The sequence below is a fragment of the Xylona heveae genome (genome assembly GCF_001619985.1).
Source record: "Xylona heveae TC161 unplaced genomic scaffold L228scaffold_5, whole genome shotgun sequence".
Taxonomy (NCBI): domain Eukaryota; kingdom Fungi; phylum Ascomycota; class Xylonomycetes; order Xylonales; family Xylonaceae; genus Xylona; species Xylona heveae.
The window spans coordinates 1,442,956-1,465,890 of record NW_017264197.1 but is presented as its reverse complement, the minus strand read 5'-3'; the positions used below and the strand labels follow the sequence as shown (position 1 = coordinate 1,465,890).

The following is a 22,935-nucleotide window of genomic DNA, read 5'->3' as shown; positions in this document are numbered from 1 at the left end:
CGCAGCTACCTATTCCTGGATTACCAGACGATCTCATTGATGAATTTCTCGGTACTGGCGATCCTTTTACCAATTTTATATTCTCCCAACTTGTGCCTTACCCAAAGGACGCCAGCGAGGAAAACCTGCAGGATTGGGGCCCCTTGTTCCGGCGCCTGGGAATCGGAGCACAGCTCGTAAATCAGGTCTCGTCTTCTAGCTTCAAAGACGTCTTGGACGAAGAAAAATACGAAACTACTGCATTGTGCTGGATGGTCGAAAGGGTCGAGAGTAGGTATCATCTACTGGAATCCATCCAGTCGGATGATCAATACTACTGGAGGGCTTTTTAGTACCGAGATGACGACGACTGGTGGTGGAGAAGGTATTGTTTGGACACGAGGGGAAAAAAGGCGAAGAGGGAAAGAGAGGATGAAGAGAAAAGGAGACTTGAGGCAGAGGAGAGACAGTGGAATTGTGAAATCAACCACTGCGAGAAATGTTTCGGTGAGGGATGTGACGGTGATAGTCAGAGTGAGCTGGACGAGGATATGGGGAACGTCTTGCCCCGCCGGGGAAAGTGTCGTATCAGGAAGGGAGGGACAGTAAATTATCGGTGATTCGATGGAATTCTGAATTTTCGAGAGAGACACAGAAACCCATAACGAAAAGCTGGGATTCTAAGGATTCTAGGAGTTTACAGTAGAGTACTATCTTGTCTTTGTACTCAATTTCACACAACTTAGCACCCTTGGCTACTACTGCCAATTTATTTTATCTTGTTTTTTTTTTTTTTTTTCAATTTTTTTTTATTTTTATCTCATTTTTCGTATCCTTCATCTTTTACTTTTATTTTTTTTTTAATTATGCTACTAGGCACCAATACAGATACTGGGTTTCACTACTAACAGCCATAAACGACGAACCATAATGTATGCATTCCATCAGGACTCAGCTGTGGCAACACTGGCAGGTACAGTATATACTATATAGCGACATCACTACCGCATTTATCAATGACTCAGCCAGGCACTAGAACTACTATACTTTATTCTTCAGCCCTCATCTCATAAATTCATACTTGTAACTTGTGGGCCGTGGCATTTTCATAGGCTCGCCGCTCGCTGCTCATGAGTCATGATCTAATATAAACCAGATCAATCTGGCATTTCCCCCCCTTTTCGTACAAACATCCCACTACTAGTGTACTCTACAAGTGTACTGTCACTACTGTATGCAGTGTGCAGCGTGCAGCGTGCCTGTATGACAGCAGGATGCCGTAGGCTCGTAGCTGTAGGACCGTAGGTAATGCTATTCTACTTCGTACTAATCCTGCACAGTGAGTCAGTGACGATTTACATGCCAAGTCAGCCAGCCTGGCTCACCTGCTTAGCGACAATACAGTACTAGGCTTCTAAGCTACTAGGCCAAAAGTACCGGTAACTGGTTAGACCTACAGTTTACTCATACAGTATGTTTTTTTAAAAGATGATGCTTCTCCAAGTTGGGCACACTGTACACCATACACCGTACACCGTACACCGTACGATGACGCATTGACGGTTGGATTCACAGTGTCACCACGCGGAGCAGCCTGGCTGCCTGGTTTTCTTCCTCCTACATACTACAGACTACAGTCTACGGGATATTGCGGCATTGCCCGTTTTAGGATGATTCTAGAGTAATGCTGCATGCATAAGGCTACTTTGTTCGATTTTGGACTGTTGTAGAAGTTAGAACTCGTTGAGTAAGTTAGAGAGATTTATATACTCGAGAGTCGAGAAGCGAAGAAGCATTTTTTTTCATATTCCTACTTCCTTTACGGCTTTGTCTGTTTGAAAACTATCTTGATTTTTTTTGTCTTCTGATACTGGATTGATACAAATCTACAACGTCAAACAGTAAACTACCTAATTTGAAGATTCGTTGTCTCAAATTATCTGATTCTCTGAATATCATATTATTGTTAATCATACAGTGTCATCTCTATAAGAGCATCGGGGGACGATATTTTGATGACCTTGATATCTTCAAGAAAAGGCAAATTTTATTAAAAAACACACACACACACACACACACACACAGACACACAAAATCATAATAAAAATAACCAGAGTAAAAATAAATATATCAACCAGCGCACAAAGAAGACGCGTCACGCGCCTATCCAAAGTTACAAACACTCGTCGAGTCGTCGGCCTACGCTTAACAACTGTCAAGTTTCAACAAAACAACAAGATCTTCAACAACGTTACAAGCCCATAATACCCCACCAAAGAGTCAAAGACCAAACCAAAACCCTCAGAAGCCAGGAGTCAGGAGTCAGGAGTCGATAGTATACTATACACAACATGGCCGAGCCAAAAGTCCTACACGTCCCAGGCGTTCAGACTCGCGACCCTGCCACTCGGGACCCCATCCTCACGGCGCCAGCCTCAGAGGCGCTATCCGCGCTGGACGGACCCGCGCTGATGCCGACGGGTAAAGGCGCGCGATGGTACCGCCTCACGTCCCGCGTGCTCGCAGATTGCTGCGCAGCTGGATACGGACCGTACGTTACGCTTGTGCCGGCCTACTGCGTCAGTCCCGAGACGCTGCTCTTTCTCGGGCTAGAGCCGAGCGTGGCGGCGAAGCTGTGGAAAAAGTACAGTCTGCAGTGCAAGGCGCTGCTGCAGGCCGGGTATAGCGAAAAAGACCTCAGTGATGCGTTTGTCCCAGAGCCAGACGCGGTGTTTCCGCCAGGAGTCGTGCCTGATGCGCGACGGCAGGCGGGGACGAGGGTCTTGTCGAAGATGGAGATGGATGGAATGCGGGCAAAAGGAATGGGGAGGAAAGAGGAAGCGGCAGGAACAGCAGCAGCAGCAGCAGCAGAAGAAGAAGAAGAAGAAGAAGAAGAAGAAGAAGAAGAAGAAGAAGAAGAAGAAGAAGAAGAAGAAGAAGGAGGAGGAGGAGGAGAAAAAGGAGAAAAATGAGAGGGATGTGGTTGTCTATGTGCCCAGACAGAAGAGGTTTAATCTTACAGATGGGGGGAAGAAGGAGAAATATCGCATCGTGTAAGAGTCAGGAGTCTAGGCAAATGATATGCCTTTGGCGCTTTGGTCTTTTCGAGCTCGGGCTTTGGATTCTGGAAGGATTGTTAATTTGTTATGATCATCTCACAGCATAAGATTTCTTTGCGTTGAACGAGGTGATGTTCAATGGAGGAATGAAATGCGTGAAGAGCCTCAAAGAGTGGGACTGTGGGAGGCAAAAATAAAATTTGCGAATAGAAACTAGAGCTTGGATTCAGCTGGATTCTGGAGTAAATTTGAAAAGCGCCTAAGACTAGAGGCGCGAGCATAAATAAAGCAAAAGAAAGATATTTTTTTTGAAGAAAATCTAGCTGTAGAAGGAAATGAAGATGCTCGAAAGTGTCATGAAAAGGAAAAAAGAGAGAAAATAGGAGTGCGCCGGTGCGAAGCTAGCAGAAGAAAGACAAGAACCGCTTGAGAAAATATATCAGAACGGAACGTCGATTTGAAGGAAATAACTTGACGAAATAAAAGAAGAAAAAACTATCAAAAAAAAAGGAGATTCGACCAGTAGAAGCTCATCGCTTACTACTAGAGAAAGAAATTGCGAACGTATGGCGAAAGAGATCGAGAAAGCAAAGGAGAAAATCAGCGATAGGGCCACGCCGGAGAAAATGAAACCGAAAATTGCTAGCAGTAAGTTTGAAAACGTGCAGATTTGGCAGCATATCCAGGAAATTGCGAGCTGTAGACAAATTTAATTCTCAATAGGAGGATCTCCCTCATCCCCATTGTACGGCTGTCGGACAAATTCGCCTTTCCAGCGGCGGTCCTCAGCGATGAGCTCAGGCTTGACATGGCGGCACGTCAGAGCGAAACGAAGGCGGCCCTCGGGAATGACAGAGTGCTGTGGCTGAAGTTAGTATTCGTACTTTGTAAAGCAGAAAAGTAAGAGCAGGAACGTACCTCGAAATACTTTTGCAACTCTGCACCATGCATGACCACAATGTCTCCATGCCGGAGTGTCATAGTTAGGAGATTTGGTGGATTTGTGGCCCTGGATTTCTGATGGCATTCATACATCTCGTCCACCTTTTTGTTCCACTCTTCCTCTTCAATTGTGCCATGTTCGAGGTTTAGAGCAACGCGCTCTTCGTACGCTTTAGCACCACGTAGCACAGGCGCAGAAGGGTTGTACTTCGGTCGAGGCGGGAGATGATAATAGACACCCTTCATCCGGATTCTCATTACGGCAGATCCACCAAGTGAAAGTGTCGCTATAGTTGGTCCAAGTGTGGACTCTCCATCATCATGATACTATATATGTCAGGAAAGTTTGTCGAAAAGAAGGGCACAACATGGCTTACGCTGATCTTCTGCCCTTCAAAGTATCCAATGGCAAGCAGCTCATTGAAATTCATAAAAGATTCATCGTTCACGACATATGCGCCTGCCCAGGTGAGTCTGTTCACCGCATCGGTAATCAACTGTGGAGCCTCTTGGAAGCTTTTGGAATCAACGTCAACGACATATTTATAATCCATGCCGAAATTCACAGAAAAGTGCTGAGTGACTGCTTCTCCGGTCACTGCAAGACATTAGCTCAGGTCAAGATGGGTCTACAATAACACACACGTACATCCATGACTTGCAAGTGGAAATCTTCTCAATCCCATCTCTACCGACTGAAGCTTTTCAAACATTTCGTCTGGGCCACCCGCTTGAATGTTGACGTAAGTGTTTGCCAGGAAGTTTGTAATCGTACTTCCGCCAGGCAGGGTGTAAATTTGTACGCGATAATTGTCCAGGAACGTAAATTTTTCCGTGACCCAATCCTCTTTGACTACCTGAGTAGGAGGCTGACCGTTGTATGGTATATCGAATGGTGTTGCAGCCATCTTTGGTGAAATGACGGTATGTCTTACGTGCTGAACAAACCCACAGTCACTGGTGGCACACTTCCATTCATGCCAGCGTATGCGAGAATTGCACCGGCCGCATCTGGGACAAACAAACCCCTTCCAAGCATGCCGGGAATAGGACACCATCGGATCATTATCATCTTCAGACAGCACCGAAGTTTGCAGCTCGTAAGGAGGTTTGATCTGCTTGGGCCATTCTGTTCTTTCGTTCAGGAATGCCTCTGTATACGCCAAATTCCCTTCGGGCTCAGTACCGTCAATCTTAAAGAAGGCCTGGCATGTATCGTTGAGGCACATCCATCCCTGCTGATACATCTGCGAATAGACCGCTTGGCAACTCTGGCAAGTCCGACGTGGAGCGATTGGGCCGTACTCGCGGTGAAGCGGTGGATTGGCTGAGCTTTTCGGAGACCACCAGCTTTTGGATGCGAGGTCAATCTTTTCAAAGCGAAACTTGTAACATTTCCTCTTTTGAATCTTTTCGCACCACACTCCCGTCACTTGAAAGTGACCGAGGACACAGTATCTGTGGGGTAGTTTCGTGGGACAATTTGGATTCAATGAACCTTGAATCAAATCAGTATTCGGTGAAGCCATCCACGTTACGTCTTTGGTGTATTAAACTTACCCACAATAAGCACAACCGGAACGTGACGACGTTGGTTACTAATAAAGCTCCTGATTGCCGCATTGTCGATTCGATGGTCATCAGTTGCTTCCATATCACCTTCCTTATTTTTTCTGAGACATCCACCGCTGCTCAAATTAGCTATTTGATCCGGAGAAAGCTTCTAATAGCAGAATAAACCTACGCTCGAGCAATAACGATCTCGTCATCCATGTAGTCTCTCCGTCCACATTGTTTATCAAGAAGAACGCCATAGGCAATGTCATCATGAACATAGGCCCCGCTTTGATATGACCGATAGTACGGGACACTCTCACAAAGAGCTTGTCGGCCCTTGACTTGGTAAGTATATCGGAAGAGTTTTAAAGCCACAAAGTTGGTAACCTACCTCTGCCCATACTTCTGGCATCCCATGTGGCTCCGGTTTTCCCTCTTGTTTGGAAGCTACATCGACAGTACCGGTTGAGGCATCCTCATGCGCAACAGAGTCAATTGGTGAATCTGAAGGAATTTCTTCATCGATAGTGGCTTGCAACTCGGCAGGTGACGATAGATCATTGGCGGAGTCACTTTTTTCAAAGGTAACGTCAATCTTTGCGCGTTTGCGACGTTTAACCTTTCCTCCACCATTGGCATTGCTTGGCTCAGCGACGGCCACGTTTGCAGTTTCACTTGAGTTCATGGATGAATCATCAGTGCATGACACAACGTGATTTTGCTCCAGAGATGAATCCAGACTCATCACTGTCTCAGAGTCTGGACGAACACCATCAGAGCCATCGCCAAGGCGCGTAGGTCGCTTCCTGTTTCGACTTCCGCGACGGACAAAGTTTGACGTGTCATGCGATGCTGAATCAAAATTAGTGTCTGGAATATCGCTGAAGCCCTCTGGCAAGCGATCTTTAGATGTTTCTCTCATGCTGCGACAAGAACGCAGCGGGGTTTCAAATTGTGATGAAAGGAGAAGAAAAGGAAAACTACACGACAGCTCTGAGAGCGACACAAAGTGGACTGAGCAGATTGGGAATCAAATTAAAGACCAAGGACGGTGACTTGAGGCGTGGAAACAACTCCTGCTCTGAATAACACGCATGAAACCATAAGTTGAGAGGAAAGGAAACAGCAGAGGGCTATGGCTACGCGTGTTGAACGTGAAACGGAGAGGATTGTCGAAGAGTGCGATAAGGGTGGAGACAAGAAAGAGATGAAAGGAAAAACAAAAGTAAGGACGAAAGAAGGGTCTATTTAAATTGAGACTGAGAGTGAATCAGAGGGTACTGAGATGATATGGATGCATCAAAAACGACGTTAGATGAGGGCCAGAGACTCAGATCTGAGTGTTTGCAGGAGGAAACATGAACGAAAAGTGATGGGGAGACAGTGGGTGGTTGAAGATGCGGGGGAAAACAGACTGCAATGCGGGGAGATGAAGTAAATTGAAATAAAAATCATACCTGACTGGATATATTCTGCAATATTTGGCACTAACTTAGGGTTTTTCCACGTGTGGCCCACGCGTTTCCTTTCCCACCACTTTGCTCTCACGTTGGGGTCAGTTCCAACCATGTCGAGTATAGATGCACAACTCTGACTTGGTTGATATAGTTGGCAGAATCCTTTTCTAAACTCCTAAATCAAAGGCACGCTGGGAGGCAAAGGCAAAGATCGTTGTCAACCCCTCACATAATCTAGATCATCCGAGCTGTAAGGTTAGCTGGCTCTAGATAATTGCATATGAGCCCAAGCACGACTCGCCTTCAGTATCACGCGTAGGAATCGTTTCACAGTTCTAGTTAGAGAGCAATCACATATGATTAAACATGTCTTGAAAAGAGGAGGGAACGTAATTTCTTGATCAATGGCCATCAAAAAATGAGAGAGTTTAGTGGTTTGCGTTCTAACTAGCAATTGATTTTGTCTTGGGCAGATTTTTTCTTGCTGTCAGACCAGAGTAATGAGAGTCGAGCACTTTCATGCAACGAACATGAGGTCGAAAAAGGTACGTTACCGAGTATTCTTGATTGCTGTATGTCGACAGACGGGCCCACCTGAGTATCGAGAGATTACAGGCGAAGCACAAGCACACAAGGATGCTACCATCGCTGCGTGGGAACTTCCAAGGGAATAGACTAGTTGAAAATTTTCCTAGGATTGAATCAGGGCTGAGAGATCTTGTGTGCGAAGTGATGTACAGATTAGGGCTGCTGTCGGTCATTGGCTCATTGCAATCTTTCAGGGTGAGGGCACGTAGCATGCTTTTGCCATATCAGAACCGACCTGGCTCGATTCCAAACAGCCAGACATGCCGAGACTAAGGCTGCACCTGACCTGGATCGCGTACCCTTAACAGCAGTCCCCAGGGCACAACGACATTTGCATAGGCGTCATCGTCGAAGTTGTCTTGGCGCAAAACATTCTCCGCTTTATAGCTGAAGCTTCGGCAAAGATCTATTTACAAAGTCAGAGCTTTACGTCTGTTGGGATAATTGAGATGATAGAGACACTCGAGTGGGAAAGATGCCGTTCAATTGAACCAACAAGCTTCTCCAAGACTTCTGTCAATAAGCGGAGAAGTCCGTCACCACAAGCTTTTGCAGTCATGAGGTGGTGATTTTGGGTCAGCAATCATGCAATTCCGTACTTGCTATTACTCTGCGATCTTTTTGGTTTAATTTTGATTATTTTGATTTCATTTATGTGTCTCCGGTAATGGATTTTTTTTTTTTTTTTAAATTTAATCGTACGGCCAAAGTATCGCATATCTGATGATGCTGATGATGACTTTCCCATATCGTCCGGTCGTGTAAATGAGATTGGAGAGGGGCAGGCGTTATTGCGGGGTTCGTCAAGGGTTAGGGGTTATACAATTGGACAAGATCTACCCGTGCGGGCTAATATCATCCGCGGGGCTTAACCAGGTACAAGTGAATGCTGCTAAAAGTCAACCAACCAAGTATAATGCAGCTTCCTGGTGAATATGCGCGCTCTTGAAATTATGGACTGGCTTTCTTGATTACGGATGATGGATGACGGATGACGGGAGTCTTAAATAGCCGCTCACTTGGAGACGTCATCTGGGTTATCTAAGGTATAACCTAGGTATGTCTTTCCAGTCGAAGCTCTGGTTTCTATTAGACCCCTGTCATGCCTAAGCTTGAGGTCGGCAGCTTGGCATTGTGCATTTACCCCGAGTGACAATGAAGACCCCCGCCAAGGGTCTGTCGCGCTTTATGTGCTTGATACCCGTCGGCGTTTGCATTCTTCGTTGAACAGTCTCACTATTCCAGCCACTTGGTAGTTTTTTGTCGCTTTGTCTATGATATTTGCTTGTTCTTCCATCTTGAGGTGAGGTCACCGCAATATGGTATTCAGGAGCCCCGAGTGGGTGCCAAAATTGCCGTTCGATCCACCTGATTCAATTCCTATTTGCGATTTTGTCTTGAGAGAACAGTATGGCCGAGTCCCATTGAACCAATCTCGAGCACCTTATACATGTGGTTTGACAGGGAAGGAATACTCGACAGCAGAAGTAACCCAACGAGTCGATTTTCTTGCGAGAGCTCTCGCCCGCAGACTCGGCTGGGAGCCAAATCGGGGTTCCGAATGGGATAAAGTCATTGGCGTCTTCAGTCTGAACTCTGTATGCTTTTCTTCTTTTTGCTTAATTCGAGACCTGCCTCAAGAGCTGAACGCAATGCTACTGCTTAGATCGACACGCTCTCATTGGCATGGGCAATTCATCGACTTTCTGGAATCTGCTCTCCAACCAATGCCGCATACCCTAGATCTGAATTGACATATCAGCTCAAGGCGTCCAAAGCAAAGGCCCTCTTTACCTGCGTCCCGCTACTACCAATTGCACTTGCTGCAGCGCATGACGTAGGAATTCCTCAAGATCGTATCTACATCCTCGAGCTCCCAGAAGAGTTCGAGACCGGCAACGACAATCAAAATAACTATGAGACTGTAAACCAACTGATAGATTTCGGAAGAGGTCTTCCGGAGCTGGAACCGTTACAATGGACCAAAGGTCAAGGGGCAAACCAGACTGCTTTTTTGTGTCTTTCGAGCGGGACCTCGGGCTTACCGGTAAGGATTGCGCTCAAAGTCTTTCCAACAATTCAACTGAATATTTGGTCTCTAGAAAATGGCGATGATATCACATCGGAATGTAATTGCTAACATTATGCAAATTGCTTCATTTGAACGTCCATATCGGGATAAGATGAGCCGATCAAGCAACCGACCTTATTACACTGAAGTTGCTCTTGGCCTCCTTCCGCAGAGCCACATCTATGCGCTGGTCATCATTTGTCATGCTTCTACTTACCGTGGCGATAACGTTATCGTGCTACCAAAATTTGATCTTTTGCAAATGCTCAGGTCAGTGGAAAAATACAGGATCAATATATTGTATATTGTAAGTAACGTCTATGCCGCATATTGCTCTGAGACGATACCCCTCTCTTGTTTATTGGAACTCGATAAATTAATACAATCCCGTCATAGGTTCCACCAATAATCCTAACATTAACGAAGAGCGAGAAAGTCACGAAAAGGTTTGACCTCAGCAGTGTTAGAGCCGTTTATACAGGTGCGGCTCCCTTGGGCACAGGCGCAGCAGAGGACCTACAGAAACAATTCTCCCATTGGAAAATTAGACAAACGTACGGTATGTACACGCCGAGTAATCTACTTAAGGGGTTGCCGAAGCAGACTAATACTTTTGCAGGCATGACTGAAGCATCTCCATTGGTACTCTGCACAAATTATACGGATATCTGGCTAGGGTCGAGTGGGTCGCTACTCCCATCAACTGAAGCGCGTATAGTCTCGGACGAAGGGCACGACATCGAACAATATGACCAACCTGGCGAGCTTTTTGTTCGGTCGCCAAGTGTGGTGCTTGGATACCTCAACAACGACCAAGCAAACTTGGAGACCTTTCAAGGTGGATGGCTCCGAACGGGGGATGAGGCTATGGTCAGGGTCTCACCACAAGGCACAGAGCATTTATGGATTGTAGACCGCCTCAAAGAATTGATTAAGGTCAAGGTAAGTAGATTGGATCTCAAGCTTGATATATAATTAATCGCCTTTAGGGCCACCAAGTTGCGCCAGCAGAACTTGAAGATCATCTCCTATCTCATCCCTCAGTACTTGACGCAGCTGTCATACCCGTTCCTGACCCAGAAAGCGGCGAAGTGCCAAAGGCATTCATCGTTAAACAACCTTCTGCTGGTGTTGTCGTGCCTAATAGCGTGATAAAAAGGGAAATTCTAAAGCACGTGGCAAATCATAAGGCGCAGTACAAATGGTTGAAGGGTGGGGTGGAATTTGTAGAGGAGATTCCCAAGAGCCCGAGCGGGAAGATTTTGAGACGGCTTCTGCGGGATCGGGAGAGAGCTTCTCGGCGCCAGAATTCTTCAAAGCTTTAACACTGCAGGAGGCTTGATCTGTTATTATAATTTAATTAATGTTATTCAAATTTGAGAGATTCGAGGGCTCTTGGCTTCAGTAATTGAATGGTTGGAGTTGAAGCAGTTACGTTGCCTATACTGGAGAGTGTTTGCATCGTTTGCCCCGCATGACGTGAAGCGAGGAAGATTACCGCCGACGTTGCCCGCGATAACCATGAGAAATTCATGCGGTTGCGATTTCTAAGCCAAAAATCAACCCTTGAGCCTTACAAAATCACAAAGCAATTCCACTTTTAAGGAGGCCCTCGCCTTTATAAACAAGGGCCCAAACAAAAACAAGCTCCCTGAGTCAGGCTCAGGAAACGACTGCTCACGAATTATTGCCCATTTTTCTGCTCGAATTTTTTTTACCTAACGGACCCGTCTTGCGCACTCTACCAAACATCATGTCTTCCTCAAACCAACCCTTCCAGGACGACGAAACGATGGATGAGGAGCATCAGGACGTCATGCTCGATGCCGCAGAGGCTGGCGAAGAAATTCTACAGGATGACGATGCGCATATGGAATCCGATGACGATAACGAGGATCCTTCAGCTCTGCAAGAAATCCAGCTTCAAAACGACAGCGTAGCCCATTTCGATACTCACAAAGACAGCATTTTCTGTATTGCGCAGCATCCTCGTCTACCAGATATCGTCGCGACCGGTGGAGGCGATGACCTAGCCTACGTTTTCAACAGCACACCTCCGGACCAACCAGTCTTGCCTGCGAGCTATCAAACGCAACCTGCCGAACCCACCGAACGCGAGACTCTCAACACAATTTCTAAGCTCGAAGGCCACACCGACTCTGTCAATGCTATAACATTTACACTGCCTCACGGCGAATTCGTCGTTACCGCGGGCCTGGACGGCCGACTACGTGCATACAGAGATACTTCTGGAAACGCAAGCGGGCAGAAATGGACCTTCCTTGCGGAGGCTCAAGAAGTTGAGGAAATCAACTGGCTCGTTCCCTGCCCGCATCCTGACTATCCTAATACTGTGGCTATCGGCGCCAATGACGGTTCTGTCTGGGTGTACACCATCAATGCGGCAGACAAGGCTTCTCCCTTGACAATCGTCCAAGCATTCTACCTACACACCATGGCTTCGACGGCAGGCGCATGGACGCCAGACGGAAAGCTTCTGGCGACTGTCTCCGAGGATGGCACCTTCTACGTGTGGGACGTCTTTAGCGAGGCCGCTGTGGCGGGTGTTGGTCAGGGCGAAGGTGGTCAGGCAGTCGTTGGTCTCACCCCAGAGGATCAGCGGTTCGCTGTCGAGGGTGGTCTGTATAGCGTTGCTGTCGCCCCATCAGGAACATTCGCCGCGGTTGGTGGTGCAGGTGGTATCGTAAAAATTGTCGGCCTTCCGCGGATTGGCGCCGACCCTTCTGTCACTGCTGGCGCTAAGGGTGCCGGAGCATCAAGCAAGAACCGAGGTGGCAAGCGCGGGGGTGGACCGACTGGAGGAAACTCCACAGCTTCCTCAACCGGAGCCGGCCAGGCCGGACAAATTCTTGCTTCGCTCGCCACGCAGAGCGATGGAGTCGAGACGCTGTCATTCGCAGCTCCGCCATTGACTCTCCTTGCTGCAGGCAGTGTAGATGGATCAATTGCGCTTTACGATACTGCGCATCGATTTGCCGTACGGAGACATATCAAGGAGGCCCATGAGGAATACGCGGTTGTCAAGGTTGAGTTTTTGCCCCCCAGCTCAGTCTCCTCCGCTGGTGATGCTGCTGGAGTCCCTGCGGGCAGCTGGTTGCTGACTTCGGCTGGTATGGACGGCGTGGTCCGTCGATGGGATACCAGAGGAGGAACGGCCGCTGCAGCACAGGGTCTTGCAGCGGAGTGGAAGGGCCACCGAGGTGAAGGCGAAGGCGGCGGTGTCCTTGGATTTATCCAGGGTGGCGGTATTGGACGCGTCGTTACGGCTGGAGATGAGTAAGTACTTTCTCTAATCTCAATCCCACTCTCGGCTACCTCTGCCCTACTTTCTCTTTTTCCATGTTTTGCTTTTCTCTCTCTCTCTCTCTCTCTCTCTCTCTCTCTCTCTCTCTCTCTCTCTCTCTCTCTCTCTGTCTGTCTCTCTACGCGAGCTATCATGGCTAACTTTATCTGTCCCAGTGGTGTTTCCCTCGTTTTCCCTGCTACGACATCATAAATTTCCTCCTGCCGATGACGGTCTATAAATTTGGCTTTGTATATATGTTGGACGGCATCACGCTAAAGAGATGATTGCATATTTTCGTATTAACAGGGCTGGGGTTCTAGACTAGATGAATATAAAATATAATCGTCTGGCAAATATGGTCCGTTGTGCTCTGTTTACTCATAGGCTTTCTGTTCCCAATTCGAAGTATGATGCGTTTTCTTTTCATGTTCCAGGCACAATCCCACGAACACAATCCATCTGGTACAAAGACATCCATCGGAATCCCATGTATCGATGCTGATGCAAAGTCACAAGAACGTGAGTTAATCAAGATCGCTTTCAATTGTAACAGATGAGGGGTATTATGTCATATAATATTATAACATCAAAACTTCCCATTACAGTTAGTGGCGTGGTCTAGTGGTATGATTTCCCCTTCACAGAATTCATGCGAATTATGTGCGAAGTCCGGGGAAGGTCCAGGGTTCGATCCCCTGCGCTACTATTTTTGTTTTTGTTTTTGGTCCTAGGATCGATTCTATTTTGCTTTGGTTTCCGGATGCCTTCCTTTTTCCTTTTTCTTTTTTTCTTTCCTTTTTTTCTTTTTATTAAATATATATATCAATAGAAGTTCTTTAAATGTTGAAGCTCATCAAAGGAAAGTCTGTGTATCGGTAGTTGGAAAGCTCACCCGGGATATTTCCGCGATTAGCCTCTAAGAGCCTCTCCATTCTAAACCCTCAGCAAAACCCCCAGAGCGACCTACGTCAAAGTCAGGTGCTCAATGCATTTTCCTGTGAACATCATTCCCTCGGAGCCGCAATATCCAGGGATTATCTAGCCTTTGTTGCCTAATTGAAGCCTTTGAAGCCTCTAGAAACCCTGGCACAAAGCGGGGGAGGCACAGCATCTTGGCAAAGATTGAGTTCATAAGAGATGTTGTGAGTAATTCACAATGCGCGTATCTGTGAAGCACGCTGCACTCATGATAAGGATCGTTTGGCACTGAATGCCGGCAAACCACACCAACAACATAGACACCATGACATACCTAATCTCTGAATCTGAAAGTCGAGTATGAGTCACGACTGGACGAAGATTTGACTTGACATTTTCCGGAGTTTTCTACCACAGTCTACTAAGATATAGATTTTGGGTGGTTGTTCTATGTGTTGAACCGGCTTGCTGGAGTCCTGGACTTCCCTGTGAAGAAAATGTCGTCGCTTTTTCGGAAACGGCCTTCCTGGACAGCAAGGTCAGGAAGAAGAGCCATATGGTCTAGCTGGTGGTAGAAGTTTAGAACGAACTCACAACACAATCTCGCAGGCAAATCGTCTTCGTCTTCGGCGTCCAGTGCTGATGAATAGGAATGGCGCAAGACTTTCTCGACTTCTTCAGCCCGCTGCCCGGCACAATCCCTTCACCGACTCCGCGCTTGGTCAGAGCAGTCCGAGAATAGGTCCATTTTGCGCCTTTGATAAATCTCCTGTTCACGATCCAGTCGGGGAACGAGAATTCCCTTTTTTAAGCCAAAGACTGAACCTCTTCTTCACGATTCTGTTAGGGAACGAGGATTTTTTTAACATTTCCAAAATCTCCACAACCCAGGGACGTCTTCGCCATAGCTGCCGCAGCGAGCGGAGCCGACAGTCAATTAAAGGCCGGACGACAGCCATCTCAATGCATCACTTAGAAACCTCTCTTTAGAAATCCTCAGAGTTCCCTTGCCAATTCTGAAGAAGGGCTTTCAACCCACATCTCGCCAGCAAGCGGCCCAGCAAGACCACAAAATGCCTCGGTTCGTACCCCGAATCGTTCAACAGCAGTCTCAGACTCTCAACATAAGCCCCAAAGGCCAACAATGTGTCTCGGTCAGCTACCTTTTGATTGGCATTCACCTTTAACATTAGTCAATCCAAATCCGTGGCCCAGAATATGGACTTGCAGTAAATTCTGTCCTGCAATTGAAGGAAACCCGTAGTGTCGGGACCTCGAAGACGCAGCGTTGCTTCTAATCCAATGGAGCGGATTCTTTGCCCTGGACCAAAACTTCAAAACTCTTATGGATTCAACATGATAAAGAGTTTTCTTTGCGACAAATGTCTCTAATCGCTCTGTCTCCTCCAGGCTCCTTTACACTGCTGATTCCTAAATTGGGCGGGCTGGGAAAGATATTGGAGGTCATTTTCTACGAATACGAGTGTACGCTCTCGCACTCTGATGTGTCTGCACTCTGCAATCATATCAAATTTCGACCATTTTGCACAACGTCACAAGCTCCGATGGGACATTAAATTACGGCCAATGGCTTGAAAAAGATGCTCCACATCCGGGCATCCCCTTTCTGAACGGAGCAAAATCCGGGATTCCGAGCATATCTGCAGCCGGTCGTCTACGTCACTCTCATTCAGAGTCCTGAATCGATTTACAGGACTTCATTAACGTTCGCTTCCGAGCGGGCTTCTCTTGAAGCAGCTGTTATGGCCAGCAGCTCTCTCCCTGTTCCTGTCGCCGTCCAGACCCTTTACTCTTTATTTTTTTTAGGTTTTAGTCCTTGGTCTTTAGTCCTTGGTCTTCAGCCCTTAATCTTTGGTTTTTGCAGTATAATATTTCTTTGTTCTAATCACATCTATGTCCATAGAACCATGCATAAACACTATAGTGTAAGAGTTTTACGGTATACCAATCGCTCCATACCCCAAATTCCCCGGATTCGGCGGCTGGATTGAAGAGGAGTCTCCAGAAGCCAGTAACCAAAAGAGACAGGGGTTAGCAAAGGATCTTACCTGCGTGGGCCTGGAGTCCTGGACGAGTCGCGGTGCGCGAGCCCAGTGGTATAGAGAATTTGCAGGCAGCAGATGACTCGGGAGTTGGGACACTACGAACGGCTAGGACATGTGGGAGCTACCGTGGAATTTTCTCGAAGCTCGTTGGTACTTGGTACCAGTTGCTGGTGCTGAGTCACGGGCATGTTGTGACTCAGGCAAGGGACTATTAATTTTTGTTGTTGTTGTTTATTATCTATAATCTATTAATACCTATATACATATATACTTTTTTTAAGAAAGCGCATCTAATCTGGATGAGGCTCTGAGAGCCTCAAAAAACCCCTGACGATAGCAGATTATAGAAATGCTAGACGCTAGGTCCCTGGTCCTTGTAACGGAAAATCCGGGGACCTTGCACGACATGGCTGCGGTCGAGGCGGGTGTGGCGTTTTTCGGGCTGTGGGGTGGCGGCTGCGGCGTTTACCTTCTTGCTGGGCCTGCGGAGAGAAGGGAAGCTAGCTGCGGCGCTGCGGCGCATTTGAGGCTCTGCGCAGTCGGAGTATTCGATGTGGTGAGTCATGGGCTGTGCAGAGACCAGGTGGAAGCTGTGCCTCTCTTTGCGGCGAAGGTGGCGGAAAAAGAGGATGATGATGATGGCCAAGAAATGATCCTGAGAAGACGTGTATTACAAAACATATGACCAGCAAGGGTATGACATTCTCGTCCGAGAGCAGTGTCAATCCGGGTTTTGACGATGGGATTGCACAAATAGTAAACAGTAAACCGAATTATTATGACGCAGTCCGCATGGGGTCATAAGTGACTCATATGAATGTGGGACGGTGACTAGCAATAATGATTTTGAAGAATTTCAAGGAATTCCATGGAAGAAGTCGATATTCTGCTAACAAGATGCTTTGAAATGGGTGAAAAGAAAGAGAGTGTAGTCTATGAGAGATGCAAATGACAGAAATTGAGGTTGGAAAAAAATTGAAACGAAGATGAAGTGGGAGAAAATGAAAAGCACAGACAAAAAGCCAGAATCAAAAAATGCTATGCAAAGAAATAAAAAGTCTAAAACGAGGCAAACATTCTAACAAAAAAAAAACAATTGACCCCAAACGATTTGTATCCTGCCCGCCCAAATTCTCCAGCGCCGGATATGCCCGTGCCCAATGCAAGAAACCGTGTCCGCTATGCTAAGATTGTTAATAGTTCTTGTCTGTGTTCATTGAGGCTAAAGTTTCATGCCAGTACGTTGCTGGTAAATCGTGAACAATTTCGCATGACGCTTCTGAGAGCCTTGCAGACCAATTGAAGGGGTAAAAAGAATGTTGGGGAGACAGATTGCTGGTATAGCTGATGAGTCAAGATTTGGGTGCTATCAGATTGTCAGCTACGCTTCGAACTAACGTACTAGACATTGGGACAGTGGGAAGGCAGCAACTGAGGACTGATAAGGACTTGCTTACCGGCTCATTCAATCCCGTCTCTCCGGATGACTGAAGAAGGGGTTAGGCTAATTCGCAGTAGTCGCATCTATGGTGGCCGCAGAGGGTACATGCTGGCGCAAGCTCTGGATTGTTTGATCCTTTGCAGCCGCAGCAGAACCACGCAGTAGCATTTTTCGAGCAACACTGAGCGAAGGATAAAGGATCAGTGTCAATGAACTGGTGGTTCCACGACCTCGCTCAGAAAATCTCATGCATATATACCTCAGCTGAATGCTTCAACTCTTTTTGGCAGCCATGGCCATGAACAAAGGTGATTTCTGGGACAAACATGATGAATGAAACAGATATGAGCAATGCAGTCACAGGGAAACAAGAAAAGCCTTGAGTGAAGGTTCTTTAAGGTGAGGAACAGAAAGCCAAGAGATGTGCGCGTCAACTGTATGTTCTCGGATGAATCAAAACAATGTCATTGTGGGGTTTTGTCGAGCATTATATACTAAAAATCTGAGAAAAGCCTCTGTACAGAAAATGCGGTGCAGCCGTTGACTGGGTAGACAATGAGAAGGTCCAAGGGAATAAGTCCGATAATGCTAGTATCTGGCTTCAAGACGGCAATGCGAGGGTAGGATTATTGGGCATCGATCCTTGCCTGTTGCTGCTGCGAACTGAATACGGGGAAAAAGCCATACGCTGCGGCTGACAGTATGCTGAGGAGTTTGTTCACCGATGGCTATTGCTGTGCATTGAATGAAAGACTGGGAGATCCCGGAGCATGATATCGGTGAAAGAAAGCATCATCAAGGGCGAGTGCGTATGGCTGGATAGTTCTGATGCAAATGTGTATTGGCATCTGCCAATAAAGACGTAGGAAGAGAGATCTCTTTTTTGTGACTAACTTAGACGTTAGATTATTTTCACAATGATTGGTCAGGGAAATGAAGATGTGCGTATCCCTGCCACCCACATGCCAAAAGAAAAAAGCTTATCCAGTAAAAGGAGGTAGAGTGGATGTCCAGGTTGGCTTGTGCTAGGCAGTAAGACAAGGGGGAGGGGGGCATGCATCATACGAACAGATTGACACCGCCTTACTGCCTCTTCGACGGCAGAAGTATTCAGTGCATCAAAAGGCTTTGCCCCTTTCTGTAGCCTAAGGTGCGTATGCATTTGGCGTAAGGCTGCCCTGGGCCGACCCTTGTCGAGCGCGGTAATTCCGTCATCAGACCTGCGGTTGCCTTGTATTGCGATCTAGAAAGTGATGGATCTGGAACGAATTCGTTCGTTGATGAGGAGAAGCTCTCCCTGAATCTGGATATGACTAACTGAGAGTCAATCCGTCGTATATCACAACCTCGCCATGAAGCCTCAGCCATAATCTCCGAGAGGGTCTCACTGGCCTCACTTGCAAAGCCTCGTTTTGTAGCTCGATACCCTTGAAATCAGATGCTTCGCGGAAAGCGCCAAGAAATGAAAGGGAAATCTAAGCGCTAAGCTGCCACTTCATTGCCACGGCGAGAACAGACTCGGACACGTGAGAAATCGATTTCGCAAGACGAATTCTGAAATTCAGGAAAGCGGCAATTTTGGCAGCGGTTCATCTTGCATTTCTTCCCAAAAGGGGTTGCAACATAGGTTTGAACGGCCACAGGTTGTGAAAACAAAAAATCAAGACTCGAGTAATGAGGCTGAATTTCACAGATCCTTGTATCAAAGCGGGATGCCTCAGAAAGTGAAAATGAACTTGACAAATAGGCATCGCAAGACAGTGCCTTAGTCAGATAACTACGCAAAAAGAAACAAAAAAAAAGAAATCGAAATATATGCAATTATATTTAACCACCAATGGAGAAGGAACTGCAGCAGTATGCATGGTATAAGCCACTAAAAATAGATGCGGTGAGGTTTCTGCTTCGATTTATTCCAGCCAGTGGGAGGGAGATAAAGATTAGTGTAGGAAAGGTAGTGCTGGTAGTGCTGGTAGAGACTTCCCACGCTCAGCATGACCGAGGTATTGGCAGCGGAGACGAACACGGATACGTCGTTCGCGCCCAATAGGGTAAAATCCGCTGAAGAATCATTCCTAGAGGTTAACAATGATGAGCGGTTCGAGAAGTCCTCAAAGAGCCGTGTGACTCTGACATATGGGAAGAGGTATAGTAGCTCTGGCTATAAGGATATGCCACAGGCATGCAAGCAGGATGGCATCAAAACGAGCAGCCACACACGAAATGACAGCAAGCAATTCAGGAACCAAACTATTCTGCGGCGATTGGCGATATAATAGGTACGGCTTGAAAGGACCGGTGGATTAGATTCCCTTTATCGAATAATTTGTGAAATCAGTATTGGATATTCAGTGAAAAAAGAACAGAGACCACGGGGAAAATTTGCAGCCTAGAAAGTTACAGCCTCCTCTCGTTGCATCATGCAAGGCTCAGCTACGTCTTCTGCTTCGCCGTAAGAATAGAAGTTGTCCCAGTGGACTACGGAGTAACGAGAATGCGGGGTGTAAAGCGGATAAGGCGGAGATACCCAGAAAACAGTGAAACCTAAAAGTAGACCTTGGCAAAACGATGTATGCGCAAAGACTATCCACACAGATTCAAGAACCTTGTGTGACCATGTCTTGTTAGGCATATTGATATCGAATCGTTCAAAAGCCGTATTGACGATGTTCTTCCCGCCACTCGATTTGATGACGAGTTTGGTACATTATTCGAGCCGATTTTGATGCTAACAAGGATAAAAAGCTGGTGCTTATGCGGAGGAATTCAGGAATGATGACACAAAATTATCAGGAATCCGAAGAGCTCCTGGGGGGGTGGGGGAAAGGACACCTTTAATACAGCCTCGTCGGCTGAATTGAGCCTCATTGTTGCCTTGTCGCCCTCCGAGGCTGCCCTTTCAACCTTCAGAGGTCTGAGCGTTTCAGGGTTCCTGAGACTCCCCATAGAAAATTTGCAATTGCGGAGAAAATCTCGTAGAAGTGCATGTAGTGGAGAAGCTTGGAGCTTCTAAATGTGAAACTAGCCAAGACATGAGGTCGATAAAGCCTCTATCGGAGGATGTTAGTAGAGAAACGTCATGGTTGATCCGGGAGCACTAAGCTTTAGTTAGGGGACGTGCTAGTTACTCATAAGCGGAGCAATAGTGCGGTGCTGCACAAGTACGAGTAACTTTGGCATAATTTATACAATGACGTACAAATCATTTGATTATATAATCTCATGATTATGCACGCGACGACATCGGGTGCATCGTCGAAAACAACGGCAACGAACATTGTCAGAATCTGTTCCATCTCCAGCATTGATAGCATCAAAGAGTTCTCCTCATTCTGTTGGCAGAATTGATTTCTCTTTTGTACAGTACTGTTTCCCCATTTTTGCTAGCTGTAGGTTCATTCTCAGCTCAATTCGGCCCAGCTCGGCCCAGCTCGGCCCAAGAAACCTTCCTTGCCTGCGCACTTTTCAGCATTTTACGAAACGTTGCATAATCTGCCAGATATGTGGACATAGGCACGATATCACCAAAGCCGCAATCATACTGTTCTAGACGGCACAATATATCTTAGCTTCGACCCTCTTCGTTCAGATGATATCCTTTTACCTTAAGGGAGAATATCAATAGAAGCCGAGTGGGGGCCTTTTTTCTTTTCTGCGACGAGCGTCCTCGGAGGTCAATGGCCGGCAAGGCTAAACCTCTTTGTGATCAAAAGACTGCAAATGTCTGGGTTGCACGTGTCATACCGTTTATCTTGGTTGGCATTGTTGGATATGTCACCTGGGTTTTTGTAGCCTTACTCTGTGGTCTGTCCGCTCAACCTTCCAAGTCTCAATGCTTGACTGACCTCAGGACAGTAAATTATCTCCTGCATCCTTCACCATCTCAGTCCAATCATGGCGTGCGCCGGGGAGCCGCCATTGCCGGGCTTGTTTTATATTTTATCCTGCTACTCAGCATGACTTTGTCTTACTTCCGACTTGTTTTGGTGGTCCTCACAAATCCGGGATATGTTCCGCGGGGCTCACGATGGCGCAAAGCTCCAAAGAATAAGTCAAATAGCGGCGAGAAGAACCAGAACCATCAGCCGGAGACGGATAACGGGAGCTTGCGGGAAAACCCACAGAGGTCATGGGTAAATCAACAAGCAGAATCTAGGCAGGTGACAGGTCACAACGATGGGGAATGGAGCGGTGCTATGGCCGAGGATGCCCCTACAGAACCCCAGCCTGGCCTGGAGCGCTTCTACACAAAGAATATCTTTCTGTGTGAAAACGATGGTAGACCAGCATGGTGCTCGAAATGCCTGAATTGGAAGCCTGATCGAGCACATCATTGCTCCGAGCTGGATCGCTGTGTGCGAAAAATGGACCATTTCTGCCCCTGGTATGTTCTCAACCTTTTGTTTCACGAGGCACTCTGCGAGAATTGATGGCACTTGCTGACTTGTAATTTAGGGTCGGCGGTATCGTGTCAGAAACAAGCTTCAAATTCTTCATCCAATTCGTATCATACGCGACCTTCTTTTGTATTTTTGTATTGATATTCATGGCATACTTTGTTGCGGAACGGCGTAGAGAGGTATGTCCTGATCGGGTTCGATATTTGAATGCCACTCTGACCCTACCTCAGACAGGTTACACGCACGCCAACTGGGCTGTTACACTCGGTTTGTATGTCGCCTTTTCTCCTCCCTTTACACCAGACTCAACAACTGACTTACAATAAGTGCTGGGCTATTTGGCCTATTCGCGGGTGGCATGGCAGGCACTTCTCTCCATTTGGTTTTTACAAACTCCACTACAATCGAGAGCTTGACCAAAAACGTCAAGGTCTGGCGGTTCGCCGTATTCATCCCGCGACCGGATCTGCTTCCCCGCAGAGACCCTGCCCAAGGCTCTGGTCCTGGTACAGCGTTGGATTTGTCCACCATTACTTATCCGCTATCACCAACAACTGGCCTTCAGGTGCCCATGGCGGACTCCAACAGCAATGACTCAACTCGAGGAATGTACGGCTCGCAACCGACCTCGCCTGACGCATCTGTGCGCTCTCCGTCAAACACTACTACCACTCACAATCCTCACTACAACGGACCTCCCCGCACTTTTGCTATTTTGCGCACAAAGCCAGGCGAGAACCCGTGGGATCTGGGCTACTACAATAACTTTAAGACCGTCATGGGCAACCACTGGTATGACTGGTTCATTCCGGTCCGGCATAGCCCTTGCACAGACCATGAAAGCGGCGAAAGTGCGTTCGCAGTTGGTCCTATTGTAGACCGTCTCCGTGCCGAGGCGGGAATCCTTCCGAGCACATCGCCTCTGGGGGGACCTGTCAATGGAAGGAAATGGCCTCAAGATGGTCACCATTAACACCATATGGCTGAGCTGCTTGATTAGACAGCGCCCTGCATGGATTCATGGTGTGTAATATAGGGATTTCGACTGGCGCGTCGGTGCTCCAGTCCCCTTTTCACTAGTACCCATTTGGATTTCGTTTCTGTTCTGTTAATAATACAACAACAACAACAACAATAATAATAATAATAA

General features: G+C 47.0%; 7 protein-coding genes and 1 non-coding gene across 8 annotated transcripts; 7 read left to right on the top strand and 1 right to left on the bottom strand.

Moving 5' to 3' along the window:
- Positions 1-2,330: 2,330 nt before the first annotated feature.
- On the top strand, positions 2,331-3,262 carry L228DRAFT_283022 (hypothetical protein; the record flags this gene model as incomplete). Its single annotated transcript, XM_018336066.1, has 2 exons — positions 2,331-2,686; positions 2,748-3,262. The coding sequence occupies 2 exons, from the start codon at positions 2,331-2,333 to the stop codon at positions 3,034-3,036; spliced, it is 645 nt and encodes a 214-aa protein (XP_018188515.1). The 3' UTR covers positions 3,037-3,262.
- Positions 3,263-3,381: 119 nt separating this feature from the next.
- L228DRAFT_283021 (hypothetical protein) lies at positions 3,382-7,375 on the bottom strand. The gene is made up of 9 exons (XM_018336065.1): positions 7,296-7,375; positions 6,995-7,228; positions 5,929-6,389; positions 5,725-5,873; positions 5,541-5,668; positions 4,630-5,478; positions 4,358-4,578; positions 3,957-4,307; positions 3,382-3,897 (listed from the first exon to the last, which is right to left on the bottom strand). The coding sequence occupies exons 2-9, from the start codon at positions 7,104-7,106 to the stop codon at positions 3,748-3,750; spliced, it is 2,421 nt and encodes an 806-aa protein (XP_018188514.1). The 5' UTR covers positions 7,107-7,228; positions 7,296-7,375; the 3' UTR covers positions 3,382-3,747.
- A 1,409-nt stretch (positions 7,376-8,784) lies between these two features.
- On the top strand, positions 8,785-11,119 carry L228DRAFT_220585 (phenylacetyl-CoA ligase-like protein). Its single transcript, XM_018330246.1, has 6 exons — positions 8,785-9,180; positions 9,249-9,629; positions 9,685-9,960; positions 10,050-10,212; positions 10,273-10,595; positions 10,643-11,119. The coding sequence occupies exons 1-6, from the start codon at positions 8,902-8,904 to the stop codon at positions 10,976-10,978; spliced, it is 1,758 nt and encodes a 585-aa protein (XP_018188513.1). The 5' UTR covers positions 8,785-8,901; the 3' UTR covers positions 10,979-11,119.
- An 83-nt stretch (positions 11,120-11,202) lies between these two features.
- L228DRAFT_283019 (WD40 repeat-like protein) lies at positions 11,203-13,347 on the top strand. The gene is made up of 2 exons (XM_018336064.1): positions 11,203-12,950; positions 13,134-13,347. Exons 1-2 carry the CDS (start codon positions 11,407-11,409, stop codon positions 13,168-13,170), a joined length of 1,581 nt encoding a protein of 526 aa, XP_018188512.1. The 5' UTR covers positions 11,203-11,406; the 3' UTR covers positions 13,171-13,347.
- A 220-nt stretch (positions 13,348-13,567) lies between these two features.
- On the top strand, positions 13,568-13,666 carry L228DRAFT_t73. Its single transcript has one exon. It is a non-coding gene; the product is annotated as a tRNA-Val (tRNA).
- Positions 13,667-15,548: 1,882 nt separating this feature from the next.
- Positions 15,549-16,158, top strand: L228DRAFT_140166 (hypothetical protein). The gene is made up of 2 exons (XM_018329168.1): positions 15,549-15,814; positions 15,873-16,158. The coding sequence occupies exons 1-2, from the start codon at positions 15,642-15,644 to the stop codon at positions 16,021-16,023; spliced, it is 324 nt and encodes a 107-aa protein (XP_018188511.1). The 5' UTR covers positions 15,549-15,641; the 3' UTR covers positions 16,024-16,158.
- Positions 16,159-16,215: 57 nt separating this feature from the next.
- On the top strand, positions 16,216-16,963 carry L228DRAFT_247381 (hypothetical protein). Its single transcript, XM_018332631.1, has one exon. It carries the CDS (start codon positions 16,351-16,353, stop codon positions 16,627-16,629), a length of 279 nt encoding a protein of 92 aa, XP_018188510.1. The 5' UTR covers positions 16,216-16,350; the 3' UTR covers positions 16,630-16,963.
- Positions 16,964-20,650: 3,687 nt separating this feature from the next.
- L228DRAFT_247378 (DHHC zinc finger membrane protein) lies at positions 20,651-22,906 on the top strand. Its single transcript, XM_018332630.1, has 5 exons — positions 20,651-21,189; positions 21,241-21,769; positions 21,841-21,964; positions 22,016-22,056; positions 22,113-22,906. The coding sequence occupies exons 1-5, from the start codon at positions 21,063-21,065 to the stop codon at positions 22,756-22,758; spliced, it is 1,467 nt and encodes a 488-aa protein (XP_018188509.1). The 5' UTR covers positions 20,651-21,062; the 3' UTR covers positions 22,759-22,906.
- The last annotated feature ends 29 nt before the right edge of the window (positions 22,907-22,935 follow it).